Consider the following 16,592-nt stretch of genomic DNA (forward strand, 5'->3'; position numbering starts at 1 on the left):
AACCACTGATTGTTGGTATGCATGAGACCCTTTCTGTTTCATTTGGTTTAAATCCCCCCTGCTTAACACTATTCTATTTACATAACCACTTCATTCTATTTACTGTTAACAAGTTCCACCCTCACTCCAGGGCATTGGTGGTTCTATGATAGGATTCTCTCCTGCTCCATCCCCTCCTTGTCACACTCTGATTTTTACCAGTCACTTTTCTCTCCACCCTCTCTATGTCACATCCTGTTTCCACCCTACTTGGCAAGTATATATAAAGACAGCATTGTGAGTTTTACTGTACTTTGAGTTTAACTTAGCTTGTCTTAGATTGTGCTGCGTCCTGCATGAATAAAGAGATACTGCCTACAACCCAGCCATGAGTCCCGGGTTGTCTGTTACCCGCCCGTGAAGCCAGCCCATTGAAAACAACATAACCTGTCGAAAACAACATATGGCGCCACAACGTGGGACCAGACCTGCGCAACTCCCAGATAAGTGAAGACTTTGCCTACCTATGCACTATGGTCTTCTCTTTTACTTACGAAGAGGTTTGCCAAAGCCTCTACTGTTTCATCATGAGACAGTCAGTCTGTCTCTGGAACATTTTACTCTGGGCCACATTTCGGTTCCCTGACTGGGAACTTTGGTTTCTTATGACCGGGATCATAGAGCTTGGGAGATGCACGGAGATTTCTCCTTGGACTTTCTGGATTCCCTCTCTCATGTTTCCCGAGGAAAAGGACTACATTTCGCTCCAGGCGATAATTTCGTTCTTTATGACCGTGATCGTAGACCTTGGGACATGCATGGGGATTTCCCCTGGGACTTTCTGGACTTCTTCTTGCATGTTTCCCATGGAGAAGGACTACTCTAATTTGAAGAGCATTCTCCAGTACCCTGGCAGTTCCCAAGTATGGAGACACGTGGTTAGTTCTACTCTCCTGATTGGATTCTTTCTTCGATGGGAAGACGCTTTTAAAAATGGGTGCCTGAAGCAATCCAGCAGGAACTGTCAGAAACACCCTAAATGGAATTTTGAGGAGCTTTTTGAACTAGGTCACCCTCCGGGATTCTTAATCCTACATGGTGAGATCTTGATAATCTGGTTCAAGTTGTGTTTCGTAAGAGAATGATTTGAATGACTGAATTTTTGTTTGACATTGACTTAAAAAAAAATGCTGGACGCAGCCATGATTTCTAGAGACATCCAGAAACAATCCAAAAAATTGTTTTTTCCCTCCTTTGATTTCTCTTTTACATCTTGACATGAATCTGAAACGTTTAATCCTGAAAACTGTATGAGTTATGGGTGGGGCAGATAGTGCAATGATTATGTTAATTATTCTCATGCCTGAGGCTTTTAACCGTGGTTCTTCTGTTTACCTTTCCACATTTTATTGAGTTTAAACTGTTTAAACAACCTTAAAATCATACTAGAAAGGACTTCCAATTATAATGGAGTTATCAATTATAGTAAACTTCTAATCTGCTATAAGTTTTGTTCAACAAGTAAGTGAATTTCAGCTGTCAAAGTCTTCACATGAAAAAGAATCTACTCAAATGGAATTCCTGGAAATCCATTTGGATCCGGTTCTCTGACATCGCCCCCGGAAACCAATGATGAGACCTGGCACGACCTGAAAAAACAGATTCACAGACTCCAAAGCTCACTCTCTACAGAAAAGCAGAATTCTGGTGGCCGACATTCCCCATCGAGACAGACATGCAGCGTTTCATCCTCCGGCATTTTCTTCTGTGGTCAGCTACTTTGGACTGACACCTCCATCGGACTTACTGGTACACACAGCTGTGTTTCTCAAAGACTAACTTCAGCCAATTGCCTTGAGACTTTATAGACCATGTCCCCTCGCCTGCAGGGTCTGTCCCAGAGGCAGAAAACTCCCCCTCCTTATTAGGTTATGCCCACAGAGGCATGAAGCGCCCCAAGAGGCAAGAGATGCCCACAGAGGCAGGAATCGCCCTTTGAGGCAAGAGATGCCCCCAGAGGCATGAAGCACTCCCAGAGGCAAGAAATGCCCTTTCGCCTGCTAGGCCTTGCCCTTTGAGGCAAGAAAAGCTCCACTTGGCATCACACTGGTTATTGCTGCTCGCCTATTTTGTTTTCCATGTCATATGCCAGTTCTTTTGAAAACGCCTGTACAATATACATTTCTGTTCACTCCGCAATGGCCATTAGTTAAAAAGAAAGGGGGAATTGTTGGTATGCATGAGACCCTTTCTGTTTCATTTGGTTTAAATCCCCCCTGCTTAACATTATTCTATTTACATAACCACTTCATTCTATTTACTGTTAACAAGTTCCACCCTCACTCCAGGGCATTGGTGGTTCTATGATAGGATTCTCTCCTGCTCCATCCCCGCCTTGTCACACTCTGATTTTTACCAGTCACTTTTCTCTCCACCCTCTCTATGTCACATCCTGTTTCCACCCTACTTGGCAAGTATATATAAAGACAGCATTGTGAGTTTTACTGTACTTTGAGTTTAACTTAGCTTGTCTTAGATTGTGCTGCGTCCTGCATGAATAAAGAGATACTGCCTACAACCCAGCCATGAGTCCCGGGTTGTCTGTTACCTGCCCATGAAGCCAGCCCATTGAAAACAACATAACCTGTCGAAAACAACAACTGATAACCTCCAACAGAGTCATTTTAATTCACTGTAAAATTTCCCTGTTAAATTTTTAAAAACAGGTGTGTGTGTGTGGGGGGGGATTTGTTTTTATTTTGTTGATGTGCCCCTAGGAATTCTCTTTAGAGACAGGGAGAGGCTGATAGATTACAACACCATTCTTTCATCCATGGAGCTCCCCCAGTGTTGCACATGGTGCTGAGATTCACAGTACTTTGCACATGGTGAGGCACAAGCTCTACAGAATAAACAACCTCCCAGACTGTTTTGGTTTTTAACTCTTTATCTTCAAAAGTTCAGTGTTAGCAAATGAAGTCCTACATGATGTCTTCTGTGACTTTTTTTATTTACCTTAGCATAATATCTTCAGGGTTCATTCTTCAGAATTTCATTTTTATTAAAGGCTGAGTGATATTCTAGTTTGCTTATTCCTTCAGCTTCAGAGGCCATTTGGATTATTTCCATTTGGGGGGGAGGCTTTTATGAATAATGCTATTCCTAATGTGTCTGAATCCTTACTTAGAATTCTTTGGTTGAACTCCTGGATTTAATGGTTATTCTCTATTTGATTTTGAGCATTTTCCATACAGTTTTCTATAGCAGCACCATTTTACATTTCTACCAGCTTTGCACTAGGAATTCGGTTTCTGAGGAAATGTGTTTTTTTTGCATATTAAAAAAAAGAAAAGTCTTTAAAATGTCATTTCAAAACAATACTACAATATGCATTTGTAGTGAGTTTTTTTACTGTTCTATTTTATTTTTATTTATTTATTTTTTTTACTGTTCTATTTTAAAAGGAACAGTATTTGTGAAAATTTTCTTGGTTTTTTAACTTTTCATTTTGAAGAACTCAATATCAGCAACTTGACCATGAAAATGATAGTGATGCCCTGTCAGGCAGTGATCACAAGCAGACTCCATTGCCAGTTCACTAGCTAGAAAATCATAAGAAACAGCAGTTGTCTGTGAGATCAGGGAGATATGAAGAAGGTCTTGAAGCGGACCTGTAGGCTCCTGAGCTCATTAAATTGAGTAAATAACTTCCATGAAAACAAGAAAGGGTAGTGATGAGGACAAAAAAGAGAAAGCAGATGGGGTTACCTTTTACATGATAAGCAAAGAAATGGAGGTCACAGCTTCTAAGAGGCCATTCAAAAGTTGCTTGATTTGTAAATACTAGGGACATGAAAGAAATCTCAGCAGAAACAAAGCAAAGGCTGCCAAAAACGGTTCAAAATAAATAAACCCAAGCACAATAATAGAAATCAACTACTGGGATAGCAGTTAAGGAGGGAATAGCTATCCAGAATTAAAATATTTGTGTGAAGAAGACTACAGGTGCAGAAAGTGAAAAAAAAAACCTGTCTATGTTTATAGATAACCTTCCATTTAGAATGCTAGATATTTACTAGTAGAGCATAGTTTCCTTCTAATTTAAGGTACTTTGGCTCAGAGAAGAGATTGTTGGTTCCTTTAGCCTTTGAACAATGTTTTTCCTATTTTTTTGTATTATTTTTATTTGTTTATTGGATATAGAGACAGGCAGAAATTGAGAGAAGGGGGAGATAGAGTGGGAGAGAGACAGAAAACACCTGCAGCTCTACTTTACCACTTGCAAAGCTTTCCCCCCTGCAGGTAGGGGCTGGGGGCTTGAACCTGGGTCCTTGAGCATTATAACATGTTGCTCAACACCTGGTTGCTCACACCTGTGCCACCACCCAGCCCCCTGAACAATGTTTTGTTTTTTTTTAAATGCCTATTATGTGCTGGGTAGAGAGTGGCGATGACAAAGAGATTAGCAGAAGCTGGAGTTTGTAGTCAAGGTTGTCAAGGCAGAAAGATCTGTAAGGTACACACTTGAGTTTAGTGAGGAGATGAATCACCAGGTACTATATACATATGGAGGAAAGAAAGCCAAGAGACTCTTGCTCTGAGATTCCTGGAAGCTCTTGAAAGCAGTTCATACTGACAGATGGGGCTAATAGGAATTTGCTTCTCAAAGGAGGTAAGATTGGACTGGAGTAGAACACCTTTCCAAGAGAAAGCATCATCATTATCAAAGGTAAAGTCTGCTTAGGTAGGGTAAGTGATGGAGGAAAATAGGGAGGGGAGCACATTCTTTTTTTTTAACCAGAGCACTGATCTGCTCTGGCTTATGGTAGTGATGCAGAAGGACTGAATCTGGAACTTTGGAGCCTCAGGCATGAGAGTCTCTTGCATAACTATTACGCCATCTACCCCTGCCCTAGCATATTCATGAAAAGCATGGTTTTTTATAATGATGATGGGAAAACCTCCTGGTAACTGTTGAATGAAAGATATTATTTGAGCACATGCTTTTGTTAAACAGCATTTTACTTGAAGTTTTAACTCCCAAAAACCTATCTATGATAAGTGAGGGTTTATTGTACTGGTAACTATCAGCCATTTAGGGGTATTTCTAGAACATGAATTTAAGGGCAAGTAACAGCCAAAGGATCATGCTGGAAAGATCAAGCTTACACCCCTCCCTTCTTTTAACTAATTAATATCTAAATCCATTCTATGCAACTATCTTCTTTCTTCTTTCACAATTGCACCTTTGTTTTTATTTTATTTTATAAATTAAAAAATTATTATCCTTATTTATTGGAGACAGTCATCAATTGAGGGGGAGGGGGAGAGAGAGAGGGAGAGAGAGAGACTCCTGCAGCCCTGCTTCAACACTTGTGAAGCTTTTCCCCTGAAGATGGTAACCAGGGGCTCAGACCTGAATCTGAGTCCTTGTGCATTGTAACAAGTTCACTCAGCCAACCCCCCTAACTCTTTTATTTGTGATTTAATATTGATTTATAAAATTGTAAGATAGTAGGGGCATGATTCCTTGCAATTCCTACCACCAGAGTTCTGTGTTCCAATCCCCACGATTGGGAACTGTAGTAGTTTTTTCAAGGTCACTCATATGGGCTGATTCTATAACTATCTGTTTTCCTCATTTTTTTTTCAGTAGCCCTGCCTTCACTTCCTTTCTAGTTCACTCCTATATCTATCACTAGTTCCAAGTGTCTTTCCTCTTTTTAAAATTTTTTTGTCTTCTCTCCCAGATAAGAGAAACCATGCCTGCCTTCCTTTGGTGTCCAGATTCTCTTCCCTTTCAGTGATGGTATACAAACAAAATTCCTGGTTACCAACAAGTCCTGGTGGATTGGGGGTACAAGAGCCCTCTGATTTACTTCCCCTATAGCTTTCCCCTCTGGGAGTATGGACCAAAATTCTCATTGGGATGCAGAATGTGGGAGTTCTGGCTTTTGTAATTCCTTCTTCACTGAACATGGACGTTGGCATGCCGATCCATACTCCCAGCTTGTTTCTGTCTTTCCTTAGTGGGATTGGGCTCTGGAGAAGAACACACCTTTGTTTTTCAGTAATCAAAATATTACTATTTTAATTGAATGTTTATTGTAGATAGGCAGTTCTAGCTGATATAAACAGTAACTAACCTAATGCTCACACTAGTTTTATTCTTTCAATCACTGTCTAATTTGGACATTGTGTTTGGTCCTTCATCATCTGTCCTACTCCTTCCTTGTTGAGTAGCAGCAACATGATTTATGGAATTGATATTAGTTCAGTGTTTGTTGAGTTAAACATAATCCAATATCCACTGCCAGAGTTTTAGTTCATTTTTGACCATATGGCTTACTTTGGGTGGAGGAGAAAAAAGGAACACTGGAGGAGGATTGAAGTTAGCAAACATTTCTGTAATGGGTCCAGAATCTTGCAGCTCTAGACATCATAAAGCTGAGAATAAAGGTGATGTGTTGGTGATAGCAGTATGGAGAGACAACACAACACAAAACAAAAACCTTTATATCTGGTTATACTTGATCTGGAAAATCAGCCCACTCTGACCTTTTGCTACTACTAGTCTTTCTGTTGTGAAAGCTGATAATTTTCACTGGTGCTTAACTCAGTTTGAAATTTTCTCACCTGAAATTTGGAATCATGTTTGTTCCAAATGACACATGATCTTTGTGACCTTCAACAGATGCCCATGTATCTGTATAGTTACTTTTGTGACTATTACTCTTTGTTCCTCATTTGTCTTTCCTGTGAAATTAATATAATCAATTCAGTTTCCTTGAGATTTATTTAGAATTCACATAAAATCTGTGATGGGAAATGTGATTTACCTCATGTTAAGTGCCTACTGTGCATTAGGAAAGAGAAAAATCTTTGGTTTGAGGAACCTTAGAGAGAAGACATGTCTCAGTTAATTTCCATAGAGAATGGTGCTGATAAGATCACAGAACTATGAGTCACTCAACATTTTTAAAGCCTTTTCAGTGTTTGTTGAATACTTTCTGTTTCAGGAAGTGATATAACTGTGGGGTGGTGGCAAGAGATGGAATGAGGAAGGAAATTGAAGGCATGTCTGAAGAAGTGGTGATTAAATACAAAGCTTGAAGGGTGAGTAAGAGGTGAAGAATATGGGAGAACTTGTCAGGCATAGAAACATTAAGTATAGTTTCCAGGGGGCATGAAAGAACTTAGTGTGATCAGGAAGTGAGAAGGAGGTATTTGATCAACATAGAGCAATCATAGGATAACATGGGAAATGAAGTTACAAGAGAAAAATAGTGAGATAGATAATACCATTGGTCATAATAAAGACATTTGAATGACATGGATATAAATAAAACTCTCAGGACTTTTAGCTGCAGTATTTCATCTGGGCTGTATATTTTTAGTAGTTTGGGGTTAGGTGAGAAAGAGTAGTTGGACTAGTAAGCCATCCAGATAAGAAAGATAAGTAGCTTGGGCTAGGCAGATGGCAGCAGGGAATGTGTGACATGGATAGATTTGAGCTCATTTTGGGTGAAGTGCTTTTACTGGACCTGGTGATAGATGGAACATTTTTATTTTTTTATTTATAAGATGGAAGGTTTATAGTGATTCATGGAGAGTATGTGAAAAATGACTCTGGGTTCTGTGTAATTGGTGGAGAGTACAAGAGAAAGAAAATGGGGTTGCCTTTTACATGATAAGCAAAGAGATGAAAGTCCCAGATTATGAGTTCATTTGAACTTTGGCCTCTTACATGGAGTTATTTTATAAAAAAGGCAAGGTGGTTTTTTTTTCTGTAGATAAAACAAGGCTTTTTTAAAAAAAATGTATTAGAGATTGATTTCAGAATCTTCCATCTGCATTTTAATGCTAAACAAGCTTCCCAGCACAACTTATTTTAATTTTTGAGGGAGACAGTGAGAGTGAAAAAGTGAGTGAGTGCCAGGCTAGTGCGGGGGTGCCTCTTCCTGGGCGCGTGCTCTCTGGCTTGGAGAGGACTAGACCAGAGCCAGCCTGGGCTGCTACTCACTCAGCGACAAAGGAGAGTCTTGGACTCATGGCGGAGTGGTAATGCAATGTCTTTATTGATCAGAGAGACAACGTTTTTATAGGATAGAACCGGAAGTGGCAAGTCAGAAATGGAACTATCTAGGAAAAGGGCTGGAGAAAGGAAAAATCAGGCTGGGAAGGTCAAAACTTCCTTAGCAACTATTGCGAGGGTTTTAACTGGTGGGATTAATGTTACCCTGCAGGTGGGGAGGGTCTCAAGGTAGAAAGAAGATAGATCAAAGGAATGGAATGGGTGGGGATCTTTCAGGCAAAACTATGATTATGTAGATAGGCCATAGTATCAGGAATGCAGGGCGCTTTGTGATTATGTAAATGGGCCATAGTATCAGGAATGCAGAGTGGAGCAGAAAGAGCTGGCTTAATGCCTGACATCTACCCCTTTTCTTTTTATCTAATGGCCATAGTATCAGGAATGCGGGGTGCTTTGTGAGGCAGGGAGTATGATAGGATGGAGCACACCTTTGGGGTTACTACTGTCCCTTTTTGCTCAACCTCTCGGTAGAGAGAGAAGCTGATAGGAAAGACGCACTCCTCAGGTCAAGCCCTGCCAAGCTCAATCACATCCTGACAATTTTCCGACGAGAGAGGGAAAGCAAGAGAGAGAACAGAGTACCATTCAGCCATCAGTGGTAGTCCCAATTGTTCTTTTATTTGAGAGTCACTCTCATTCAGTCTACTCATACATTACTTGGGATCCAACACAGGGTGTGCCGGTAAGGAAGTCAGGTGCTCTACAACTGAACCACCTCCTCAGTCCTTGATTCAGTTATGAATGTGTTAAATTTGAATGTTTTGATACACTGAAATTGAGACGTCTGTTGGAAGCTCTTGGAGTCAAGTCTAGAAACCTTGATAGTCACTAGACTGTTGATTGTACCAAAGGGCATGGGAATGTCTGGCACCTTTAAGGAGGGAACAGAGAGGAGGAAGAGGACAGACACCTTCACTTGTTCTAAGAAGCCATTCCTCATCTTTCATCCCTCATCCTTCTAAAATACTACTTTGGAAGACTGGTGAAGAGAGGAAAAACTTCACCCAACTGAAATGCTAAGTAAAGGAAAGGATTTTAGAATCACAGAAATTAACCAAAGGGTGGGAATTCAGAAAAAGGAGACTGTTGTAATTAAAATAAAAATGACATGACTGTGCCGCATAAAGGACTTAGCTGTGGCACGGCTGGGAGTAGGTTTAATTAATCAAAGCTTTATTATGGTGGTACAAGAGTACGGGACGTTATATATCAGGTACCACAAAATAAGCAAGTATAGGCAAAGATAAATAAGCCAGTCTCATAAACCCATAAATTAGTTACCAAAAGTTCAGCCCCACGAGAAACAATTATCAGCAGGGGTATAGGTTATTCATATGCCTATGGAGGAGTCTTAGGATTTACTGGCTAGCTGAGTCACAGGTGTTCAGTTCCCAGGAGAGGCAGCCATGGCAGGCACCTTGAGCACCTTTAGCCAGGCTCCATCTGAGCAGGAAAGGCAAAAGAGGCCAAAAAGTCGGACTTCTGGCTGGCTGTGTTACAGTTCATTTAACCCACACACAATCCGTTACGCGTTTGCACAGATCATAGTATGCTCTGTCACCAGGCTGGTGTCAGCTGAGTGCTATGTCCAACTTTCTATGGCTGGCCAGTATATGTGTCACAACAGGAGAGAGTGATGATGTTGAGTCAGAGATTCACGATGATGTAGAATACTGAGGTAAATAGGAGGCAGACAAAGAATCTGGCCTTAAATATTGAGATCAAATGCTAGTTGAAGTTGAACTAAATCTGAAGATTTTTGCATCATAAAGAAGTGAAAATGTATTACACGACACCTCAAAATACATATGTGTCTCAGATACATGTGATGTAATGTGTTATATGTGTGTACATGAGTATATGTGCATGTGCACGCACACACATGCACACACCTGACAGTTCGTGGAGGTTATCCAGGTGGAATGTGTGACTCCTGTAACATTCATTGGTATGTCTTTGATAACTCTGGGCCTCCAGGAGAGACTCACTAAATATTTGCTGAATTGATACATGTTTCTAGAAAATAGACTTTAGATTTTTATTTCCATTTGTGTCTTCATGCTGGAGGATATGGAGAGGTAATAGATGAAAAATTAGAAGGTGCAAGGCTTGAACTCTTCAATATGATCATTTCCTCTTGTCACACAACAGTAATAATTGGTCTAAAGTATTTAGCTCTTTTGTCTTTGTTGGATTTGAATGTAAGTTCCTTGAGGGCAGCACTGGTCATAGTCTTGGAGCTGTGTTCCCAGGATTTAAAGCTGGATGGCCCATAGCCAATATGTGAGTGAGTATGTGAGGCTGAACTTGAGTGGATTACCTGAACAGGGAAGTTTCAAAAGGCAGAGAGTATGAGCTCTTAGCTGGTTGAAGGTGGATATATATATTGCCTCTCTGGTTTGAAATAATTAAATATGTGTGAGTTAGTAATGAAGATTCCTGATTTGGTATTTTCAGCTTTATTATTGGGATTAATAACTTACTCAAGGCAAATGATTTAGAGCTAATGCTCTCTGGATTTGTTCTTGATCTTTCCTAACCTTTTAAATTTGTTTTGCCTTATTTATTTATTTATTGAAGTCTTTCTATCAATAACTTTTAAATCTCTAGGTTTCCTAGTCTACCTTCTCAACAAATTGTTTCTCATCATGGTCATCACCTCTCAACTCACAGATACCTCATTTTTTTCTCTTTTTGGCCACGTGAAATATTGTTAGTTATGAACACCTTTTTTTGTGTGACTTATTTGTAGTTATATTTGCTTCTCTTCCGTAGCTCTCCACTGTGGTTTGAATCCACGAGGTATTGATCACCCTGCCCGTGCTGAAGGCATTAAGCTGCAAATTGAAAGTGAAGGTGTTGAATCTCAATCCATTAAGAACAAAAACTTCCAGAAGGTGCTTGAGCAAAAAGGAACCCCCAAGAGACTGCAAACAGAAGCTGAGACGACTAAGGTAGGTGATAAAGTCAATGAATTAAGGAGATTCTGAAGCTGTAGCTTTTGATTACTTCGAGGTCCAGTCACAGAGATAAACTAATGGTGCTAGTTAATGCTCTGTGTTTGATTAAATGAACATTGTTTTTTGATTATAGGTAATAAATGAAAGTATTGACTGTATTCCTGGAGAGAAATTGAAACTCATTTATGGCCACTATCACACAGGAGACTGATTATTATATAGTATAGACTTAGACAAAAGAATGTCTAGAACTTAAAGCTGTAAGATTGTTTTTCCAGCCTCTTGTTTGCCACCTTATCATGTTGAGCAAGTAATTTCAGGACCTCAGATTTTTTTCCCATATAATCTGTATTATAAAATCTATTCCCCCACCATACTGAGCTGTGCATTTACATGTATTTGTTAAGACTAAGTATTGCCTGTGCATGAGATACCGTCACATTGTTCATCAAAAAACTGATATTATTGATTGTGTGCATATACTCCAGGTATGATTTGGACAATTCTTGAAGGTTTATTATGCCATATATAAAATTATTTAAAACAGTACACAGGAATTTAATGGAACAAGTAATTAATCTTTTTTTCTGTAGAGTGTCTAGTTCTTTTTGTTCTTTATCTTAGATGTATGTACAAGCAAAACACATAAATAAACTGAAAGTCAGAGGCTAAATGACATCCATTTTTAAAAAACGTTTTTAATTTTTTAGTATTTATTTATATATTTATTCCCTTTTGCTACCCTTGCTGTTTTATTGTTGTAGTTATTATTGTTGTTGTTATTGATACTGTTTTTGTTGGATAGGACAGAGAAAAATGGAGAGAGGAGGGGAAGACAGAGAGGGAGAAAGATAGACACCTGCAGACCTGTCTCACCACCTGTGAAGTGACTCCCCTGCAGACGGGGAGCCTGGAGCTGGAACCAGGATTCTTACAGTGGCCCTTGTGCTTTGCACCACCTACACTTACCCACTGCAATACCGCCCGACTCACCATTTTTAAAACTTTATCTATTTGTTTATTTTATTTCATAGGATCAAGAGAAATTGAGAAGGAAGGGGGGTAGAGAGGGAGAAAGACAGACACCTGTAGTACTGCCTTATCACTTGTGAGGTGTTCCGCCTCCAGGTGGGGACCAGAAGCTTGAACCTGGGACCTTTCATTTGGTAACACAAGAAATTAATCAGGTGTGCCACCACCGAGCTCCAGGGCACCCACTTTTAAAGGCTGTTCATACTGAAAATGGCTCTATAGGAGTGTTTTAGCATGACACTAGTGAAGGTATTTATGGTGCAGGTATAATTGTGAAGTGAAATCGATATTAGTTAACACTTCCAAAACTGAGAAAATTAGTTTTCATATAGCATTTTGTTTTTACCATATGCATTCCCTGCACTGGGATTTTCTTTCAAATGTTTGTTGAATGAATGGATATATACATGACATGGAAAGCAAATATTTCAGTCATCCAGGAAAAGTTTTAAATAAAAAGATCACTTTGTTGTCATACAGTTACTGCCCACCATGCTGCTAAAGTTAAATGTGATTTTTTTGCTTTTGTACAATTTTAAATAATTAGCTATTTTGCATCCCTCCTTTATTATTTTTCCCCTCTCATATTAATTAAATAGTGATTTATATGACTACAAATTAATAGGAGTGTAAAGAAACACCATTCCCACCATCAAAAGGCTGTGTCCCATTCCCCCCAGCCCCAACTCCATGAGGCTGAATATCCAGCCTCACCTCGACCCAGAGATTTTTACTTAGGTGTCCTACTCCAAACTCAGTCAAATCCTGCTTTGAGTTTCCCTTTCTGTTCTTCATTCTCAACTCCTGTTTGTGAGTGGGATCATCCCATACTTGTCTTTGTCTTTCAGACTTAGCTCACTTAACATAATTCCTTCTAGTTCCATCCAAGATGGGTCAGAGAAGGTGGGTTCATTGTTTTTCATAGCTGCATAGTATTCCATTGTGTATATATACCACAGCTTTCTCAGCTACTCATCTGTTGTTGGGCACCTGGGTTGCTTCCAGGTTTTAGCTATTATGAATTGTGTTGCTATGAACATAGGTGTACACCTATCTTTTTGAGTGGATGTTATGGAGTCCATGGGGTATATGCCTAGGAAAGGAATTACTGGATCATATGGAAGGTTCATGTGTAGCCTTCTGAGAGTTCTCCAGACTTCTCTCCACAGAAGCTGGACCAATTTACATTCCCACCAGCAGTGCAGAAGGGTTCCTTGTCCCCACAGCCTCTCCAGCATTTGTTGCTGCTGTCCTTTTTGATGTATGCTATTCTCATAGGAGTGAGGTGGTATCTCAATGTTGTCTTTATTTGCATTTTTCTGACAATCAGTGACCTGGAGCAATTTTTCATTTGTTTGCTAGCCTTTTGGATCTCTTCTGTAGTGAATGTTCTGTTCATATCCTCTGCCCATTTTTGGATGGGGTCATTTGCTGTTTTGGTACTAAGTTTGCTGAGCTCTTTGCATATTTTGGTGATTAGTCTCTTGTCTGATGTATGGCATGTGAAGATCTTCTCCCATTCTGTGAGGGGTCTCTTTGGGCGATAGTTTCTTTGGCTGGGCAGGAGCTTTTCAATTTGATGTAGTCCCACTGATTTGTTTCTGTTTTAGTCTTCCTTGCAGTTGGGTTTGATTCATCAAAGATGTCCTTGAGGTTTAGGTGGGAAAGTATTCCACCCATGTTTTCCTCCAAGTATTTGATAGTTTCTGGTCTAACATCCATGTCCTTGATCCATTTGGAGTTGACTTTTGTTTCTGGTGAGATAAAGTGATTCAGTTTCATTCTTCTGCATGTTTCAACCCAGTTTTCCCAGCACCATTTATTGAAGAGAGCCTCTTTCCTCTATTTAATAGTTTGGGCCACCTTATCAAACATTGGATGTTCACAGGTGTGGGGGTTTAGTTCTGGGCTTTCAATTCTGTTCCACTGGTTTGTGTGCCTAATTTTGTTTCAGTACCAGGCTGTTTTGATGATGATGGCCTTATAATATATTCGAGATCTGGGAGTATGATGCCACTTCCCTTCTTTTTTTGTGTACAGTTAAAAACTAATGGTATTGTTTGTAGAGGGGGGTATAAGGAAGTGGTGAGGAATAATTTTCAGAGAAGATATTTCAGGTATTTTCACAGTATACATTTTAGCTGAATGATTGTGCTTAATAGAAAACTGTTCATCAATGAAGTTTACTTTGTGTGAGCAGGGTTGGAAATAAATAAGCCTGTCATGATAACCACACTTCTTCAACTTGTGATGCCACAGAGCATCTTGAAAGAATGAAGAAAAAAGTTACTTTTCATTTCTTTCTCTTTTTTGAAGAAATAGATCGAAGCTTTATTGCTGCAATTCTTTTGAATCAATCTTCCCTCCTCTATCAGGTTTATCTACTGGGAGTCAGTACCTGTAAGATGACTCAACTGCTACCTGCGGCCATTTTCATATTTTTTTCATTTTTCTTTTCTGATAGATGATACACCAAATAGAGATAGGGAGGGAGAGAAAGCAGAAGAGAAGGAGAGATACCTGTAGCACTGCTCAACTGCCTAGGAAACTTCCCCTGCATGTAGAGGACTAGGGGCTTAAACTCAGGGCCTTGTCCATAGTAATTTGTATGCTACCACACAACCCAAAAATCTCTCTTTTTTTCTTTTCACTGTAGTTATCAGTGGGCCTTCACACCTCTACAGCTGTACTGTGTCAGTGAACTTACTCATTCTTTTTAAATAGAAGATCAGAGACAGAGGAAGAAGAGAGAGATGCAGCACAAGAAAAGAGACACCAGAGCACTTCTTCATTGCTCATGAAGCCTCTACCTTTGTGTGATACTCCCTACATGGGTCCTTGTGAATCACAAAGTATGTGATTCATACTTTGACTGACTAAGCCATTGCCCAACTCTTGAGGGAAAAAATATTCTTCATTTTATTTTTTTTCCAACAGGGAAAGACTAAGAATTTGCCTCAGTAGGATCATTTAGTTAATATTTTTTTATTTTTATTTATTTATTGGATAGAGACAGAAATCAAGAGATACAGAAGTGATAGTGAAGGAGACAGAGAGACACCTGCAGCACTGCTTTACTACTTGCAAAGCTTTTCCCCTGCAGGTGAGGATCAGGGGCATGAACTTGGGTCCCTACATATTGAGCATGTGTGCTCAACCACCCAGTCCCTCAGTAGGATCATTTAAAAAAAATGCTTAAATGTATTGGGGAGACACCATACTGGTTATGCAAAACTTTTTTTTTCCCTGAAGTTCATAAGTCCCAGGTTCAGTCCCCAGTGCCACCATAACCCAAAGTTGAGCAGTGCTTTGGCTTTTCTCTTTGTGTCTTTCTCTCTCTCTCTCTTATCTCACTCACTAAAATAAATAAAATATTTTTTAAAGAATGCTTAAAATATTTAAAATGAGGGGCTGGACTGTGACACAAGTGGTTGAGTGTACACATTACCAGGAGCAAGGGCCCTGGTTTAAATCTCTGGTTTAAGTCTCCACAAGTAAGGTTGAAGCTTCAAAAAAAGTGAAATAGTGCTGTAGGTGTCTGCCTTTCTCTTTCCCTTTCTATTTCCCTGTCCTATCAAATTTTTTTTTGTTTATTTGTTTTGTTAAATTAAAAAAAAGTCCCCTGCAGCTGTTGATTCATCTTCAAGCACTTAGTCCCAGCAATAACCGTGGTGGCAATAAAAATATATTAAAAATGAGAGAGGATAAAAAGGACACAAATTTTAATTACTGTTTAAGCCAATTTGAACTATAGGGTTGTCAGCAAAGTCATGATGTATTTTTCTGCTTTTCTGTGCAAAAACATAACATGACATTTCCAACAATCCAATAAATGTCCTGATTCTCTATCTGCAAAAATAGACCGAAAAATTACAAAATATGATTCTAATATAATATGATTTCCTTACTCTTTTTTGCATTTATTTATAAAATGGAAATGTTGACAAGACTATAGGATAAGAGCGGTATAATTCCACACAGTTCCCATCATCAGAACTCAGTAGTCCATCCCATCCCCTGATAGATTTCCTATTATTTAACCGTCTGGGAATATGGACCCAGGGTCATTATGGGATGCAGAAGGTAGAAGGTCTGGCTTCTGTACTTCCCTGCTGAACATGGGTGTTGACAAGTCGAGCCATCCCCCCAACCTGTTTCTTTCCCTAGTGTGGTGGGTCTCTGGGAGGTGGAGGTCTAGGACACATTGGCAGGGGTCATCTGCCCAGGGGAGTCCAGTTGGCATCCTAGTAGCATCTGGATCCTAGTGGCTGAAAAAGAGTTAAGATATAAAGCAAAACAAATTGTTGACTAATCAAGAACCTAAAGGCAAGAATATTGCAGATGAAGATTTGGGGTTTCCATTTTGGAAAAAGGTGGCAGGTCTATTTTAGGTATATTCCAAGGGGCCCATAACTTTACTGTTTTTTGCCTGAGCCTGACATCTGATATACAGGTGACCTAAGCTGTTGTCTGGGGGGATGGTGTCATAGTTGGAAAAAGGACTGCCTATCACACGAGGAAGATGG

General features: G+C 39.6%; 1 protein-coding gene across 2 annotated transcripts in view; it reads left to right on the forward strand.

Annotated features, from left to right (window-relative positions):
• SAMD12 (sterile alpha motif domain containing 12) overlaps positions 1 to 16,592 on the forward strand; it is a 527,032-nt gene that overhangs the window by 53,849 nt on the left and 456,591 nt on the right. For both annotated transcript variants that reach the window (XM_007516680.3, XM_060195714.1), the window contains exon 2: positions 10,850 to 11,028. In XM_007516680.3, the coding sequence (XP_007516742.2) occupies positions 10,850 to 11,028 (179 nt within the window). The remainder of the gene's footprint in view (positions 1 to 10,849; positions 11,029 to 16,592) is intronic.

Source organism: Erinaceus europaeus, chromosome 1 (assembly GCF_950295315.1).
Source record: "Erinaceus europaeus chromosome 1, mEriEur2.1, whole genome shotgun sequence".
In the NCBI taxonomy this organism is placed as follows: Eukaryota; Metazoa; Chordata; class Mammalia; order Eulipotyphla; family Erinaceidae; genus Erinaceus; species Erinaceus europaeus.